Genomic DNA, 18,053 nt, shown 5'->3' with positions numbered 1-18,053 from the left:
GTGACCCAATGTTCTGGTGTTGGTTTTTTTGTGAAAGGAATGGCCTAACCTTATTTATAGTTAGGCAGCAGAAACTGCTCGTCCATGATGAGTCTACAAACACCAGTCATTTGTTCCCTTATTTTATTGCCCAAAGAGTAGTGTGCTATCCTTGTTTAGATTTCCCTTATCTGTGTTTCAGATAGGAATTGTAGAGGCAGTTCAGGCTTAGTGAATCTCTGTAGGTATCCAACTGCATGTTCATGTACGTGAGGTAGCTGACTACAGTCTCACAGCTGGAAAGTCTCACAGAGAGATAACCAAGATTTTGCCCTCTGTGACATACCGGTGCAACAGTATTGTGATCAGTCAGTGTCAGTCAAGGGCTAGGGTTAATTGTTTGGGTGCCAGAAAGGGTTGCCCATCCGGGCACTGGTACTGCTACTTGTATTGTCACAAAACTCTTACCGTGTAGGCAAATGATCTATATTTGTTATATTTTTAGTAAAAACATATTTCAAAGACTATAATTTGTAGACATATAGTACAGGAATAAAAATTTGCAACGTTCTTTGTGTATTTTGGTATTTAACATAGTAGAACGTTAACACCAGCAGTTTTCCATTTCATCAAAGTGATCCACACTTACACATATATTTTTCTACAAATATCTTACTTCAGTACAACATGTAAATGTTCGTTAAAATGTAATGTAGACATTTTTTATGAATATTTTATTAAATATAAATCAATAAAATGTGTAAAAAAAAACATTTTTTTTAATCCAGTGGAATGAACAAATAAGAGGAACGATCTTAAGACCATCAAGTTAAATGTCCAATTTATTTTTTTTGTTTTTTAATATCTTGAAACTGGAACAAATATTTTTTGTTTTGACGAGCTTACAAATGAAATGGCAGACACATGCTGAACTCAACATTGTGACAGAAAGGGAAAGAAAGAGGCCAAAATTTTGTACAGAGAAAAAAAAACAAAAAAACAAAAAAAATAACAATAAATATTTCACTAAGCCATGTTGAAATGACCTCTAGCATCCCAACATTTTATCATAATAAAAAAAAATTGCTCTTGTTTTTTAAACAGAGCGCAAAATACCAAGCAATAATAAATAGTTTCAAACTTGTAGTAAAAGACAAAAATCTTTCAACAACAAAAGCTCATACAATAATAGAAAAAGGTAATAAAAATATTTTGCCTTGCCGTACAAATGCAAACAACTTAAGTGACAATTGCTTTGCAGTTCTGAAATACAAAGAGCACCATAATGATGAGGCGGCCTGCAAAACACAAAATCTTGGACTGTCTTTTATTGTGGGCCGGAATGAAATGCTGATCACTGTTATGGGATAAATTGTAGTCAGTAAAATATAGCCATGTAAAGAGATCTAAAAGATTGTGCTTATGGTAAAGGGACGTAAAAGGGAGGATAGCATTTATTCCCAATGTCTACAGCAAAAATGCCACGTTTGTGCTTTTTTCTATATATATATATATATATTTATTAATTGAAAACAAAAATATTTATGGCTTTAACCTCTTGAGTGCTGTCGGTTAACAATATGCTGCAAACCGTGCTGGCAATTAAGAGGTTACACAATTTGCTGGTGAAGTTTATTTTAAATAATTAAATCATGTATAAAATGACACTTCATTAAAGTGGGAATGTGGTCTCAGGATTGCCAGGGGATTCAACACAGCCAGTGTGGGGTAATCTGGATTTATTAAAATGGCTTGAAACAAATGAAGGCAATGATTGTGCCGACTGCATCCATAAAGTAATAAATAATTTGATTTTGTGTTTCAACAGCTTACAATTATGTTTTGCGGAACAGGAAACAGAATTTCATCACAGCCCATTACACATTCAGGATTTTATGGAATGTACAAAAAATATTAAATAGTTGCAAAGCAGAGACTACATGGTGTGGCAAGATTTGTTTACAGAATAGGCCCTGTTCTAACAGAGGCAGAATAGCTGTGCCTGGACCACTATGTATATTATTAATACAATGGTAATTGTATCAAATGCAAACCTCTCAACCTATGTTGTACAAGTGTGCCAGAAATTACTACGGGTTACTGTCAAACTGGGAAGATTATACTAGCTGTAGATCTTCCTAAAAAATTTCTAATAGGTGTACGTGGAATGTTAATGTAATATTGATACGAAAAATACGATTTTTATGTACCAATAATTCCATACCTGCTAAGGCCTTGATACAAGGTCCAGGCACCTTAATAAGTTGTGTCATCCCTGCAGAAACAGTATTTTTTCACATGAGCCAATTATGACAAAAATGTATAACTTAAATTACTGATGTATAAAACATTTGTGAAATCTGTTTTGTTTTCTTTACCTAGAAGTTGTTATACAACACCCTTTATTTCTGTACACTAGGACTTAAATTACAAATGATTTATTTTTATTTATTTTTTTAATTTTTTGCAATATTTTATCCTGCCAAATTAAAAAAATATATTATGGCAGCATGTTTGTTTTTTTATTTTTCAAATTCACTAACAAAAAGGTACAGTTAATCCTTTTAAAAGGAAAAGCGTACATTTAAAAAATTACAAGCTTCAGTAAAAATACAGCAAGTGCCTACATTATGTGAACCATTTACTATCCATTCCAGGAGGGGAGGATAAAAATAAGTACAGGTCAAAAATGTGTTTTTTTTTCTGCAAAGCAATAACAATATTAAGCACTTTTTTCTACTTACTTTTTCTACATGGTGTAGCAATCACCTTTTTTCCCCCAAATACAAGTTTCTATACATTTTGAAATAAAAATTCAACACCCAAGGCAGGAAAAAAATACTAAAATTCAGACTATACAATTACAGTGACAAGAACAAATTTATAGACCCACCATTTAAATTTTACTGCAACATTTTTTCAAGGAATTTTTTTTTTCTGGTTTTATAAAATGCCCGAGCATTCTCCATTTGTTACAAATACTGGTCCACTTTTACAGTAATCAAGAAATTTTAATATATATAATATATACTAAAACCCCGTCACCAAAGAAAAACAATATACACAGAGCCATTATGGCATTTTATAACCTATTAAGCAAACTTTGAAAAGAAATGATCGTCCAAACACACATACACACAATTATGTCTCTTTTTTTTTTTTTACCCTCGTAAGTATTTTGAATACTGTAAACGTATTTTTAAGACAGAGTGCACTAAATTTTAACATAAAAAAAAAAAAAAAAAAAAAAAAAGCCGTTGTTCCTGATTTGTTTTTTTTTCCCCTTCAACGACAACTGGTAACTTGTGTCATTTCAGTTTCAATTCAGCAGTAAATAATTTTCATTCCGTTTTCTAAGCAGCGTTGTCCTGAAAAAAAAAAAGCTGACAATAATTCAGCTACAGAACGTTGAAAGTTGTGCTGGGTAAACATCTTCATTAGATTGGGTCTTATGGCATTATTGTGTCTGCTATCGTCAACCAGAATTATTTTAATAAGTAAATGTGGCTTTTTTGTTTTAAAAGAAATGTACTTTTCTTGTATTACTATTTTTAAAAGTCATTTTTTTTTGTTTCACAAAAATGTTTTGCATTTTGTCTCGAAAGACTCAGATAGGAAGATCAGTTTTCAAGGCACTCACAACAAATTGAATGGCAGTAGGAAAACCGTCCAATAAATTATATATATATATCTTTTTATAGTGCCAGCATTGTGAATGCCATGCTTAGCAACGCTGACACTTAAATCTCAGCTGTTCCCTTATAGAGTTCAACCCGCCATTGGGTTGAGTAGAAGAATATGTTGTAATTTCTTGTTCAGAAGCCAACGAAAAAAAGAAAACTCAAGTTTTAAAGTGCGGTCAACATAATTAAAATGGGTAACCTTTTGATCTCTGCTGTCCTCCTGGTGCACGCAAAGAAAAAAGAAAAAGAAAAATGGAAAACGGATCTTAAAAGCAGATGTCATTATTGGAACTTTCATTATTAAAAATAGACAACATTTTCATTTCAATTCAGAATGCATAGTCAGTAGCCAATTACAATGAGGTGATATTCTTATCCAACTACAATTATGACCCTTCAACCACAATGCACTGCAGATGCTTTGATTATTGAAAAGGTTTATCAATGCCATAACTTAATAATTTCATGGCCAAGAAGCCTACTGAAATTGAGGATTCTTCTAGGACCATAGAGGTTTAATCAAAGCAACTGTTTTGCATTATGAGGACTTGCTTATTACGGCTAGTAATAATATTAATAATTATTATAATAATAAAAATAATATTAATGATGAGATCTGTTCTACTAAGAATAAAATCAAATTTCTCATGCTTTTCTGTTATGCACTCTCTTGCTATATATCTCTTGCGACCACATACATGTATGAGATCCATTTTTAAATATAAACATTTTTGTGTAATGGTTTTATTAAATCTGATGTGTATACAAGTCATACTTCATACTATAAATGTTGTTTATATTTAAATTATATCTTTGCTGCTACGTATTTAAATATCAATTATGCAAGATAATTAAGTGCTAAGAATTTAAAGATTGTAATCCGCTGTGTAAATTCTACTTGACCCCTATCTTTTTTTTTTTTTAAAGGAATCACAAGATAAAATCATAAAGAAAATTAAATAGCCGATGGCTTCTTTGCAAGAAATTACATAGATTTAGCTTAAATTCCAGAAAAGTAGCAGCCCCAAAAAATGATAATTTAAGATATGTTTCTCCAACTATAAGGACAATGATCTCAGGCTACTACGGGGATAACAAACCCCTTTTGTGATTGAGGGAGTGTGAAATGAACTGTTTTGTAATCAGTTGCTGCTCCTCTGAAGCACAGAAGGGGTTTTTATTTTTACAAAAACTGCTTAACAAAAAAAAATAATATATCAAATAAAAAACAATATAAAAAATAAAGAAAAAAAGTACCTGCACATGCCAAAATTACAAATAAAACCCCAATAAATACAGAAATTATTGCACAGTTAAAAGGCTCCACAAATTTTACTGCCTTATCCAACCCTCAGGTTTAATAGAGCTTTGTAGAAACATGATTTTTTTTTTTAGCGCCACTTTGCGACAACTAACATATTTATGCTAAGTTATGTTTAAGGAGGCAAGTTAGGTCAGCTTTTCTGAGTTGGCAATAGTTAAATCTGTACAAATTAAATGAATACCTAGACCCCTGATTTAACCCATTAGGGGGCCTTAGCTTCTTTCTGCCTGCTCAATTTTGACGTCATTTGTCAGCAAGTGTTCTCCATGCCATTTTTTCATGTGTTTCTCCAGGGTGCTGTAAACACTGAAGGGCATCTGGCAAATGTCACAGCGGTAGACCTCCTTACCTATCTGGCCATGTGTTTTCATGTGGCGCGTCAGCTTGCTGCTCTGGGCACATGCATAGTTGCAGAGCTCACATTTGTAAGGCCGCTCTCCAGTGTGGCTCCGGCGATGGACTGTGAGGTTGCTACAGTTCTTAAATACTTTGCCACAGAATTCGCATGTGTCACTTCTCCGTCCTTCTTTTGAGCTGGGTCGGCCAGGACCAGGCCCGCTGATGTGTGGGGTGCTGCCACCACTTGCTGTCCCACTCCGCCCTGAGAGACCCCCATCCAGCATATCACCTGGTGGAGTGGAAAACCGCAGGCTTCCATTTTCTGAAGAGTGTTCAGAAGATGTTGCAAAAGGGGATTGTCGAGAGTCTGTGAATCCTAGAAAAGGATCCTTCATGAAGTGCCGTGACGCTGCATAACCTACCAACCATTGGGAGTAAACGTTTTCTGAAGGGATTATTGTTGCTGGTGGTAAGTCCAAATCTTTTTCAATCTTTATCCTTTTTGAAGAGTTGTTTAAACCAGAACTAGAAATAGGCATTGGCTTTCGTGGGAGCAAGCCTGGAAAGGGTTCACCTGAGCCAAAATTCCTTCCATTAACAGTTGCTTCCTCATTACGAATAATTTCTCTGTCCACTAAATCATCTTCTCCTTGAATCCTCCGGCATAAATCTCGGGGGTCAGAAGATCGTTTAATGAAATGACTTCTTTTTTGCTTGTCATTGAGTATGTCGTTGTATTGCTGCATGCTTCCTAGATTTACATTCTCCATGACTTTTCCAAGAACTAAGGACTTCTCCTCATGGAGCTGTTTTGCACCATTTTCACGATTACGACTCATTTCAGAGTCCATGCTGAAGCTTGACTCTGGTCTGCTTTCATTCTCCAGTTCCTCCTCCTCTTCTTCCTCTTCCTCCTCCTCTTCTTCATTTTCATGGCCTAGAGAACGGTCACTTTCATTTCGAAAATCTGTCTCATTGGATTTTACTCCTTCTCCTGTTAGCTCACTTGTGCCTGGCTCTGGTGAGCTTGTTGCAGATAGTCCATCATCAGACCTACCAGTCAAGGAACCAGCTTTGTGCATATGCGTTTTCATGTGACGTTTTAACTTGCTTGCTTGTGAACATGCATGATCACATAGCTGACATTTATAAGGTTTTTCTCCTGTGTGACTGCGACGGTGCACTATAAGATTACTCTGAAACTTGAATGTTTTTCCACAGAATTCACAGGATTTGCTTTTTGCCTGGGTTTGCGGAGGAGTAGTACTAGCGGGGGGCATGGGTGGCAAAGGTGGCGTACTCATGAAAGGTGATTTAGGGCTTGGCTGAAAGGGATTTAACAAGCGGTGCATAGGGTTGTTGCGGCTTGGAGATACTGGAGGAGGTGTGGAATTGTTCCCTGCCAGTTCTCGTAGCCTTCGGGAAAAATCCATCGCTGGAGACTCAATTGCCATAGGATTTAAACGCATAACTCTGTCAAAGGCACTGGGATGCTGGGCGACTAACCCCATTTCTTCGGCACTAAGGCGATGCGGGTCCAAATGGTGGCGAGGTGGTGGGCTGAAAAGTGGCGGTGTGTTAGGAAGTCGAGCCTCACCAAAGCCTGGGTGGTCCCGTAGAATGGGTCCTGTCATTCGTAAAAGATTAAAGGGGTTACTGTCTCCTAGGAAGTTCATCAGGGGGGATGGTGCAACAGTCTCCGGTCCCAGAGGTGGAGGAATGGTGATACGTGGAGTAAGAGAACTGCTTGATGGGCTTGTTTCCAGGTAGATACGAAAACCATGTGTATTCTGAGCATGCTGAAGCAGGAACCAAGCACTGTTAAAAGGCTGCTTGCAAGTTGTGCAAATATAGCTTGAAGGCTCATCTTTACCTAGAAAAAAAAAGATAAAACAAAATTAAAACTAATATAATTGTACTTTATTTTTTAAAACATTATCAACATTTTGGCTGCCCTAACATAAGGAATAAACATATTTTGTGACACCCAGCACAACCCAACATTCTATTCTCTATTTTAAATATTCATTAATTTATTGTTAAAGTGAATGCAAATTTTGATGCTAAAGGTTTTTTAAAAATTCGATTAAAAACAGGGGCACTTTAATTCATCAAAATTTACATTTCCCTCGTATTGTGAAAAAAAACTTACCTTTTAAACTTGACAGCAGCTCCAGCTTCCTCCGGTCTCACAAGCCATTTCTGATGTCAGAAATGATGGCTAGGTCATCCTCCAATCACAGCTTCCCCCCGGGGGAATCAGTATTTGATTGAACGCTGTGATTGGAGGAAGCCGGATTCCTCATTTTAGACCCAGGAAGAGGCTTTGCAATGGGTGGAGGAAGCTGGAGCTGCTGTGAAGATTAAAAGGTAAGTTTTTTTCACAACAGGAGTGAAATGTAAATTTTGATGAATTATGTGCCCCTGTTTTTAATCGAATTTTTAAAAACCGGGTACTTTAGCATCAAAATTTACATTCAATTTAAAGAGTACTGAAATGGAATACAATAGTTATAGTAGGAATGGAAAATTCTGGGACAGACGGAGCTTTTAAAATCTTTTTTTTAAAAATTGACAATGCAGTACATGTAGTAGTAAATTAGGAGCGTAGTCTTAGTGACCATAATGAAGATAAAGACTGCTTGAAATATAAGGATGTTTTAAAGGACCATTAAATATAGTACAATTGCATAAACAACAAATGCATTATAATACATTACAAAGTACAGTTGCACTCATAATATCACTATCTAATAATAACAAATTGCAACAACAAGTTATAAGGCCTCAAAGATATGAGGTCTTAGATGTTAAGAAAAAAAAGGCTGCAAAGGGCTTTAACATTGAGATATACATAGACATGTCTAAAGATGCATATATATATAAATATATATATATATATATATATATATATATATATATATATATATATATGTACATATGTATTTATATGTGTATATATGTATTTACATACACATAAATACATTTACTGTAAATATTTCACATTCCAATGTTCTGCACATAGCAGAATATGTTCTAGATATTCCTATAAAAATCTGTACCTATATATAATCATCTATATATATATATGTGTGTGTGTATATATATATATATATATATATGTATAGATATAGATATATTTTGTACCAAAATAACATCAGATATGTATAAAAATATGTATGTATGAATAAATTGTACATATTCTTCTGTGAAGAACATTGGAATGTGAAATATTCATATTTTTATGTTGGGTTAGCGCACTTAAGAATATACAATTGGCTTTGCGCACAAGTTGGGCACTTTTTCTCCACTTTTTTCTCTCCATTGACTTCTATGGGGGAATACGTTAAAGCCATCGCATTGTTCTAAGTTCGGCTTTTTATGCGCATTGGGTTAGCGCGCGAGCAAAAACGTTTTACTTTCAACTTGTAACACTAGCGCTACCCGACGTGCGCAGAAAGTTTACTTCTAGAGGAGATAGTGTGCCAGCGGGAGTGGCAAATACCACTCCACTTGTAATCTGGTCCGAAGTGTATATAAAATATATACACACACATTTTTTTTTTATAAAAAGGTAATTTAATAGCTCAATAGGAAGGTCAACAGCCTTCAACTCTGAATTGATTTTTTGATATACTTCAAATGCATGGCTATAAAAAACATATACTAAAGATTATTTCATTCTGAATATTAAACCGTTCCTTTGATTTATTTTGAGCATTAACATCATAATATAGTGCACTTGCAAAAAGTTATCATGTTATTTTAGGGAATACATGGCAACTTTTAATTATAATGTGGCGGCTCACTTTATAAGCATAATCTTAACTGTAAATTTTTATATGACCTTGTGACAGACCAATAAAAAAATATCAGACAGAGGTTATATTTATACACTGAAGAGTGTTTTACACTGTGCATTTTACAGTGACCCCAATGCTAACCAATATTCAGGAATAATTATCAGCTATGTGCCATACATTTATCAAATCATATAATGGTAAAATGGTTCTGAGAAGATTTGTGAAGTCTTTTCAATGCTGAAATACCAATTGTAAAAACGGTATTTGATTTCATAGAATTCACAAATGTACGTATCATCATTCAAGAGTTTAGTAACCAGATCTCTAATCCTTGACCAAGCTTCACAATGCAGACAGGTACAGACAAGATAATTCCACAGTAGTTTCTTTCAGTAAGCGAGAAACCCTATGGCACTGCATGGACTCATTTATTAAACATATACTTTTAAACTTTAACCCCTAAGCTTCTGAGAAAGAGGGAGTAGTAATGTGTCACACCAGCCAAAATGTAAGAATAAAGAAAACCCACTGCTACTCCCAGATACAATAGCAGCTAAACTGGCTAACATTTTTGTTTCAAGGTAAACAGTTTGCAGATACAGTTTATACATCATGCAATCACAGGGTATATTAAAGGGACAGTAACCATTTTATTAAAGGGATAGTCTAGTCAAAATCAAACTTTCATGATTCACATAGAGCATGCAATTTTAAGCAACTTTCTAATTTGCAAGCTTACAAGGTGGCCCATTTTTGGTTCAGCACCTGAGTAGCACTTACTGATTGGTGTCTAAATCTAGACACCAATCAGCAAGCACTACCCAGGTGCTGAACCAAAAATGGGCTGGCTCCTAAGCTTACATTCAAAAAAAGATACCAAGACAACGAGGGAAAATTGATAATAGGAGTAAATTAGAAAGTTGCCTAACATTGCATGCTCTATCTGAATCATGCAAGTTTAATTTTGACCATTCCTTTAAAGTATTTGAGTATTTACCCTTCTGGAAGGGAGGCTGGTAGTGCATCCTCTATGCTAGAACCCTAGGGATTGCCATGATATACTTTAGATAAGACTTTGTAAGATAGGAAGGATACTTTGGGAAAAGCAACCGTGCAATGCTTTAAATGTATTACAGGAAAAGAAATAGCTCTTAATGTCCCTTTAACAAAGGTAGGTTTGGTGCAATTGTATTTCAATGATCAATCTACACCCAACACTATTCTGGAGAATCTGAAGAGAACTGGGTTTGCCACTATCATTGTGTACACAAAATCTCCAATGCTCAGTTTCAACAGAAATAATAAGATAACAGACTGCAAATTAGGGAGAGGTGTGTGACATTGTTAGGATTGTGACGCCTGTCATTCAGATATAAATTACAGTTATAAGGGGCAAAATAAAGTATATTGCAATGATTTTACTGAGCCTAATTGCTATCCCTTAATGTGTCCCCAATGACTTGTTATACCAGCTGCAGGGTATAACATGTATGAGAAATCACCCCTTTATGTTTATTTTTGTAAATGAAATAACTGGATCTGCTCTTTAAAACCACAATCCATCAAACTAGGCATACAGAGAGATCCTTATCTTATCTCAAGATTACCACAAATTAAGGGGGAGTCATTTAATTTAATAAATACATTGAATTACCTTTCCCTGTCCACACTGCCATAATAACAATTGGTACCAGTACTGGTTTACAATAAAGCTTGTTGTAGTTATGGACTTGATGTCACAACTTCAAGTTTCTATGCTATAAGCATGCCACTTGTAGCCACCAATGTGAGCTATAAAGTTTCCTGGATTTCACAAGTTGGTGCCAAGTTGCTGCTTGCTAGTTAATAGAAATTCTCTTTTTTTTATATAGCCAAACACTGGTCGGGCCCAGCTAGACGTGTGTGAACAACAAAAGTTGTGTCGCGTGTTGTACTTTGTCTAAAGCAGGGCAAACCGAAGGCCAGAAGATACAATGCTGTCTTCTAATGTATTTTATATGGTCACCTACTTATCTGACTATTTGGACCATGGATGTATTTTGCGGGACTTTGATCTAAAATAAGCTAGAATTGTTTTCAAGCAGCAAATCGGATTGAGATATTAATGTCCAGGCAGCTATTAGACGCAAGCAAAAAAAGAATTACAGGCAAACAACTGTAGAACATCCAGTATGTGTGTCTGTCTGCCAATGTATAAAAACACAAATACATCATTGCACCAGGTTACCATACAGATACTGGCACTTGCGCAAGCTTCACAAAAATGTGTTTTGACAAAGCGTTACATATTTGAGGTCAGTTGTATAAAAGTTGATTTAAATAGAAATTGGTTTGAACTAAAAAAAATAAAAAATATATCAATATTGCATTAAGGGCTGACTGATCAATGCTCATTAAAAAAACACCCTGAAGACAATATGAAATTTGCAATCAACTGTTTGCTCCCTAATAGATGTTCACCGCAAGCAACACAGACTGCAAAAACTTGTAAAAACTTGTAAAGTTCCATTCAGGTAAGCCTGCATTGCTAAGCATACTTAATTCAACTGCAAACTTAAATGGTTGGTTTCCACAATGAAATCACAGGAAGCACTTGCTGGAACACGTCAACGAATATGTATTTTTTAAACTTGCTGTCATTGACTATTAAAAAAAGGAAAATAAGAAACTACACAGTTCATTTTTCTTGTAGATAACATATTCTTTGCTAAAGTTAAAGGGGCAGAAACAAATATGTCTGAATTTACATTTATATACTTTCCACACTATGATTGATGATTAGAAAGAATTGAGAATTATTTATTAATGAAAACAAAATGTAGCCATTTTTTTTATTACATTCACGTTACAAGGCTACAATTGAATGTTACATTTAAAGGGACATGAAACACAACATTTTTGTTCATGATTCAGAGCATGTTATTTGAAACAACTTTCAAATTTACTTCTGTTACCAATTTTGCTTCATTCTCTTGGTATCCTTTATTGAAGAAGCAATGCACTACTTGGAGCTTGCTGTACACATCAGTAAGCCAAAGATAACAGGTATATATGTGCAGCAGACAATTAGCAGCTAGCCCCTAGTTCCTGAGCCTACCTACGTATGCTTTATAAAAAAAAAAAGGATAACAAGAAAATAACGCAAATTAGATAATTATAAATTGGAAAGTTGTTTATAAATGTATGTTCATTCTGAACCATGAAATAAAAAATTAGGGTTTCATGTCCCTTTAATATTAAAATAATATATTTGACAATTGAATGTTACATTGCATACTAGAATGTTACATTCAATATCCCAATCACAATGTCATATCCAGTTTTCCTTTCTCCTATATAAACATTAAAACAGTAGAAAGGATGTCAAGGGAAACACTGGTTTTACTATTTGTATGTTTCCTTATTTATTTATTTATTTTTACTTTACAAAAAATATATGGGCAATCTGAAGCGGTGAATATTGTATTTAAAATAAATAAATCAGTGTTAAATATCTACAAATTGTGTTGTTTAGTGATCTCTTAATATAAATGTATCATTCTGTTAATCCTTGCCATATATTAACAATTTGGAGTACAATAATAAAGTATTTTGATGAGCCTCTAATAAAAATCGGATGTAAAATGGAGCCAAAACCATTACTTGTTTGTACCCAGTTCTCTGTGCTAAAAGTGATATAGTATTAGCCTTACAGCTATTCAGGACTATAGGTTCATTTATTAACAAGGCCTGTGCCTTGTTATATTACTTGCAGGCCACAATAAATTAGGACCTGGTGCCCTGGCTCGGAGCCCCCCTTACTCCCTGCCAGTCGCTGTTTACTGCTGCCAGCTACTCCTCATATTTACACAGCCTGTGGTGGGGTTGGATGCTTTCTAGGCCGCAACATCTGGGAACTGCAATTCCCAGAATGCTGCTTGGCCAATGAGGGACAGGCATGGTCACGTGAACCATCATCGGAACTGAAGATCTGGAAACACTGTGCTGTGCATGTAAAGAATGCAAACTGTAGCCTGCAATAAGTACCTTGAAAATAACTACCAAGAACTAAAATAAAATAATTTGTTTTCTTCAGCATTATATTTATGTGTGTGTGTGAAATTGGTAAAAAGATTTAAGACAATATATAAATAAATATATTATGGCTATTATGGTGGGGGGCAGCAGATTTTTGAGTGCTTAGGGCAACACAAAACCTAAATAACCCACTGGTTATTGAACTTAAATTTGATCAATCTAATTGAATATTCTAGCTAATAAATATTATTTACATATTCCTTAAAACAACATTGTTAGGTTCTATTCCTATTGCAAAATGTATCTAAACCCCTCATCCACATGCATAATAGAGAGAGCCCAATCATGTCAAGTAATTCAGCTAACAATGGCATTATCAATCACATAAGCAAAGTTTTTCAAATGTATAGAATGCGTTTATGTTCTTATGACATAATTAAAGGGACGTAAACATACAAAAAAAATATGCTCGGTTTCGAAGCACTATTGCTTGCATATAACAGCATCAGCAAAATAATAACTACAATGTCAAGACTTTTCTATCATCAAATTTAGTTAGGCGCCTCATGGTATAGCACAGCAAAACAAACTAATGTGAAATATCACTACAAGGGCAAACTCACAATTTTGCAGGCACATATAGTTCTATCATGGCAGGCCGAGACTTCCGATATGCTCGGCTGACTCACTCCCATCTGTGGACTCTCCGCGCTACTCCTGGAACATAGTCAGCAGCTATGTCACCAACAATGAGCGTTATCTCGCAACAGCCAATCCACTTTAGTTGAAGTGCTCCTATATGCTTTAAAAGGAACTCAGCTATCAAGGTTGGCCAAATACCGATTCCAATGTTCATAAGGTGCCGAATGTGAATATAGTGCTAGCACCATAATTCAAAGTAAGCTCAAAATCTTTATTAAAACAAAGTTAAGAACAAACTAAGGAAAAAACACCCCCTTGAGTCTCCCGCCCGCCAATTATAAACAATGTACAAAATAACAAATATAAAAAACTCCATTATCACATTCACATCGCTACAATAAAGGCTACAATATAAATAAGCATTTGTGCGTAGCCACAAATCACAAGCAAGCTTCCAGTAGTGTACTACTACTCCTGAGACTACCTAGGTATGCTTTTCAACAAAGGGCACTAAGAGAACTAAATTTGATGATAGAAAAGTCTCGACAATCTAGTGATTATTTTGCTGATGCTGTATAGCAGTTTTGCAATACAAATGTCATTTACAAGATGCCATTTACATTTCAACACCTTCAACACACCAGAATAGGCAGCTGCAGACTGGTGGATATTGGGTAATTATTGTCTGCTTGTGCTCTTTTATAAGTACTTGAGGGTGACAAAATTGGGCTAATTATTAAAATAAAAAAAAATGTTAAAAACAGACTTTACAAAAAAAAAGAAAAGAAAAACAAACAAAACTCCCATATATATTACAAAACTGGTCAAAATGTTTGTTTTCAAGTTTCGTTGTTTTTTTGTTTTGTGTGTGCAATCACGTTGTAGATTTATTCAGTGTGATTTACTTCAATAAAAAGGATATGGAAACAGGCAAGTCATCAAAAACTGAATGTGTATGTAGAGAGCACGTACTTATTACTACTTGCTGGTCAAGCAAAATAACCATAGGAGGTGTGCAGGGGATGATGGTTTCAAATGCTCTTTGATTCATGTTATGGGAACACAGTGAACTGAATCTAAATATGAGTATAACCTATTTTTAACCTATTTAAAAAGGCCTGTGGTTAGTCCAGTAGTTTAAAAAAAAAACTGACATAGTTGTTTATAAAGTTTCTTAATAACAAAATAGGTGCACATTTATTTGAAGGCAGAGACTACAACACACTACAGTGAGTGCAGAATTATTAGGCAAATGAGTATTTTGACCACATCATCCTCTTTATGCATGTTGTCTTACTCCAAGCTGTATAGGCTCGAAAGCCTACTACCAATTAAGCATATTAGGTGATGTGCATCTCTGTAATGAGAAGGGGTGTGGTCTAATTACATCAACACCCTATATCAGGTGTGCATAATTATTAGGCAACTTCCTTTCCTTTGGCAAAATGGGTCAAAAGAAGGACTTGACAGGCTCAGAAAAGTAAAAAATAGTGAGATATCTTGCAGAGGGATGCAGCACTTAAAATTGCAAAGCTTCTGAAGCGTGATCATCGAACAATCAAGCGTTTCATTCAAAATAGTCAACAGGGTCGCAAGAAGCGTGTGGAAAAACCAAGGCGCAAAATAACTGCCCATGAACTGAGAAAAGTCAAGCGTGCAGCTGCCAAGATGCCACTTGCCACCAGTTTGGCCATATTTCAGAGCTGCAACATCACTGGAGTGCCCAAAAGCACAAGGTGTGCAATACTCAGAGACAAGGCCAAGGTAAGAAAGGCTGAAAGACGACCACCACTGAACAAGACACACAAGCTGAAACGTCAAGACTGGGCCAAGAAATATCTCAAGACTGATTTTTCTAAGGTTTTATGGACTGATGAAATGAGAGTGAGTCTTGATGGGCCAGATGGATGGGCCCGTGGCTGGATTGGTAAAGGGCAGAGAGCTCCAGTCCGACTCAGACGCCAGCAAGGTGGAGGTGGAGTACTGGTTTGGGCTGGTATCATCAAAGATGAGCTTGTGGGGCCTTTTCGGGTTGAGGATGGAGTCAAGCTCAACTCCCAGTCCTACTGCCAGTTTCTGGAAGACACCTTCTTCAAGCAGTGGTACAGGAAGAAGTCTGCATCCTTCAAGAAAAACATGATTTTCATGCAGGACAATGCTCCATCACACGCGTCCAAGTACTCCACAGCGTGGCTGGCAAAAAAGGGTATAAAAGAAGAAAATCTAATGACATGGCCTCCTTGTTCACCTGATCTGAACCCCATTGAGAACCTGTGGTCCATCATCAAAAGTGAGATTTACAAGGAGGGAAAACAGTACACCTCTCTGAACAGTGTCTGGGAGGCTGTGGTTGCTGCTGCACGAAATGTTGATGGTGAACAGATCAAAACACTGACAGAATCCATGGATGGCAGGCTTTTGAGTGTCCTTGCAAAGAAAGGTGGCTATATTGGTCACTGATTTGTTTTTGTTTTGTTTTTGAATGTCAGAAATGTATATTTGTGAATGTTGAGATGTTATATTGGTTTCACTGGTAAAAATAAATAATTGAAATGGGTATATATTTGTTTTTTGTTAAGTTGCCTAATAATTATGCACAGTAATAGTCACCTGCACACACAGATATCCCCCTAAAATAGCTATAACTAAAAACAAACTAAAAACTATTTCCAAAACTATTCAGCTTTGATATTAATGAGTTTTTTGGGTTCATTGAGAACATGGTTGTTGTTCAATAATAAAATTAATCCTCAAAAATACAACTTGCCTAATAATTCTGCACTCCCTGTATATAGAGTAAAGTAAAGAATATCCAGGGAAAAATGATTTATGTTTGGGTTGGTCAAGTAACAAATCTTTTAAGCTGATAACCTGTGCTTGAAATGCTGAATTTAAATGTCTCTGATCCAGTCTGCCATTTAGATAACATTTATAACAAGACGAAGGACTGATATTCTGGTTTTAGAGTAAATGGTGCCTATTTTGATTGGATCAACTTATTCTTGATATGCATTAAAATTTGGTAATATAAATACTACTGGTCGAGGAGACATAGTACATAAAATATTGTGTACATGAAAGAACAGCAGTATATAACATAACACACACACACAAATATATATCTATATATACATCAGGTGGTGCACCCACTAAAAGGGTCCTGGGAAGAACACTGACATAAATATTGCATGTTTATGCAAATTGCCAGGTCAACATATACTAAGTAACTAAATATGTTACATCATCTTAATAAAATATTTTGCTGCAATAACAGTAAAGCGTTAATAATCGTTACTGACTATTACTTAAAGAAACATAGCACAAAAAATATACATTGTGTATATGAAAGAAGAGCAGTATAACATGATAACGCACACACACATATATACACAAAAAAAGTGCATGGTCATCCTAACACCATAACTGGGCTTCATAATAACAGAATCCTACTGAACTATCAGAACTATCAGAATCCTACTGAACTATCAGAACTATCAGAATCCTACTGAACTATCAGAACTATCAGAATCCTACTAAACTATCAGAACTATCAGAATCCTACTAAACTATCTACCTACTGAACTATCAGAATCCTACTGAACTATCAGAACTATCAGAATCCTACTGAACTATCAGAACTATCAGAATCCTACTGAACTATCAGAACTATCAGAATCCTACTAAACTATCTACCTACTGAACTATCAGAACTATCAGAATCCTACTGAACTATCAGAACTATCAGAATCCTACTGAACTATCAGAACTATCAGAATCCTACTAAACTATCTACCTACTGAACTATCAGAACTATCAGAATCCTACTGAACTATCAGAACTATCAGAATCCTACTAAACTATCAGAACTATCAGAATCCTACTAAACTATCTACCTACTGAACTATCTACCTAATGAACTATCTACCTAATGAACTATCCGTCACGATTCTGAGAACCCAATAGCCAGGTCATTATACTAAGATAAATATGTGACATCATCTTAATAAAATATTTGGTGCAATAACACTAAAGCTTTAATAATTGTTACTAACTACCTAAAATAATAGATTTCAAACAAAAAAAAACTAAGTTTAAATTGAATATATTTTCTCAATAAGATTGCACTTTTTTTTTGTTTTGTTATACAATAAAAGTTTTTCGAGAACAGCTTTGGTAAATAAAAAATAACAATTTTATGCTGCATTAAGGTCTCATCAAGCCAAGGATGAATTCCAAACACTGTGTCTTACATTAATGCACGGTACA

At 35.2% G+C, this 18,053-nt stretch overlaps 1 protein-coding gene across 4 annotated transcripts in view; it reads right to left on the bottom strand.

Annotated features, from left to right (window-relative positions):
- Window positions 1–803: 803 nt before the first annotated feature.
- The window catches only part of BCL11B (BCL11 transcription factor B), a 118,364-nt gene continuing 101,114 nt past the window's right edge, over window positions 804–18,053 (bottom strand). For 3 of the 4 annotated variants that reach the window (XM_053697485.1, XM_053697487.1, XM_053697489.1), the window contains exon 3: window positions 804–7,198. In XM_053697485.1, the coding sequence (XP_053553460.1) occupies window positions 5,199–7,198 (2,000 nt within the window). In that variant the 3' untranslated portion in view covers window positions 804–5,198. The remainder of the gene's footprint in view (window positions 7,199–18,053) is intronic. The other variant, XM_053697486.1, reaches the window with a different exon arrangement.

The sequence above is a fragment of the Bombina bombina genome, chromosome 1, assembly GCF_027579735.1.
Source record: "Bombina bombina isolate aBomBom1 chromosome 1, aBomBom1.pri, whole genome shotgun sequence".
Lineage (NCBI taxonomy): Eukaryota > Metazoa > Chordata > Amphibia > Anura > Bombinatoridae > Bombina > Bombina bombina.
Note: the sequence above shows the minus strand (reverse complement) of the source record. Positions and strands in the feature narration are given on the sequence as shown.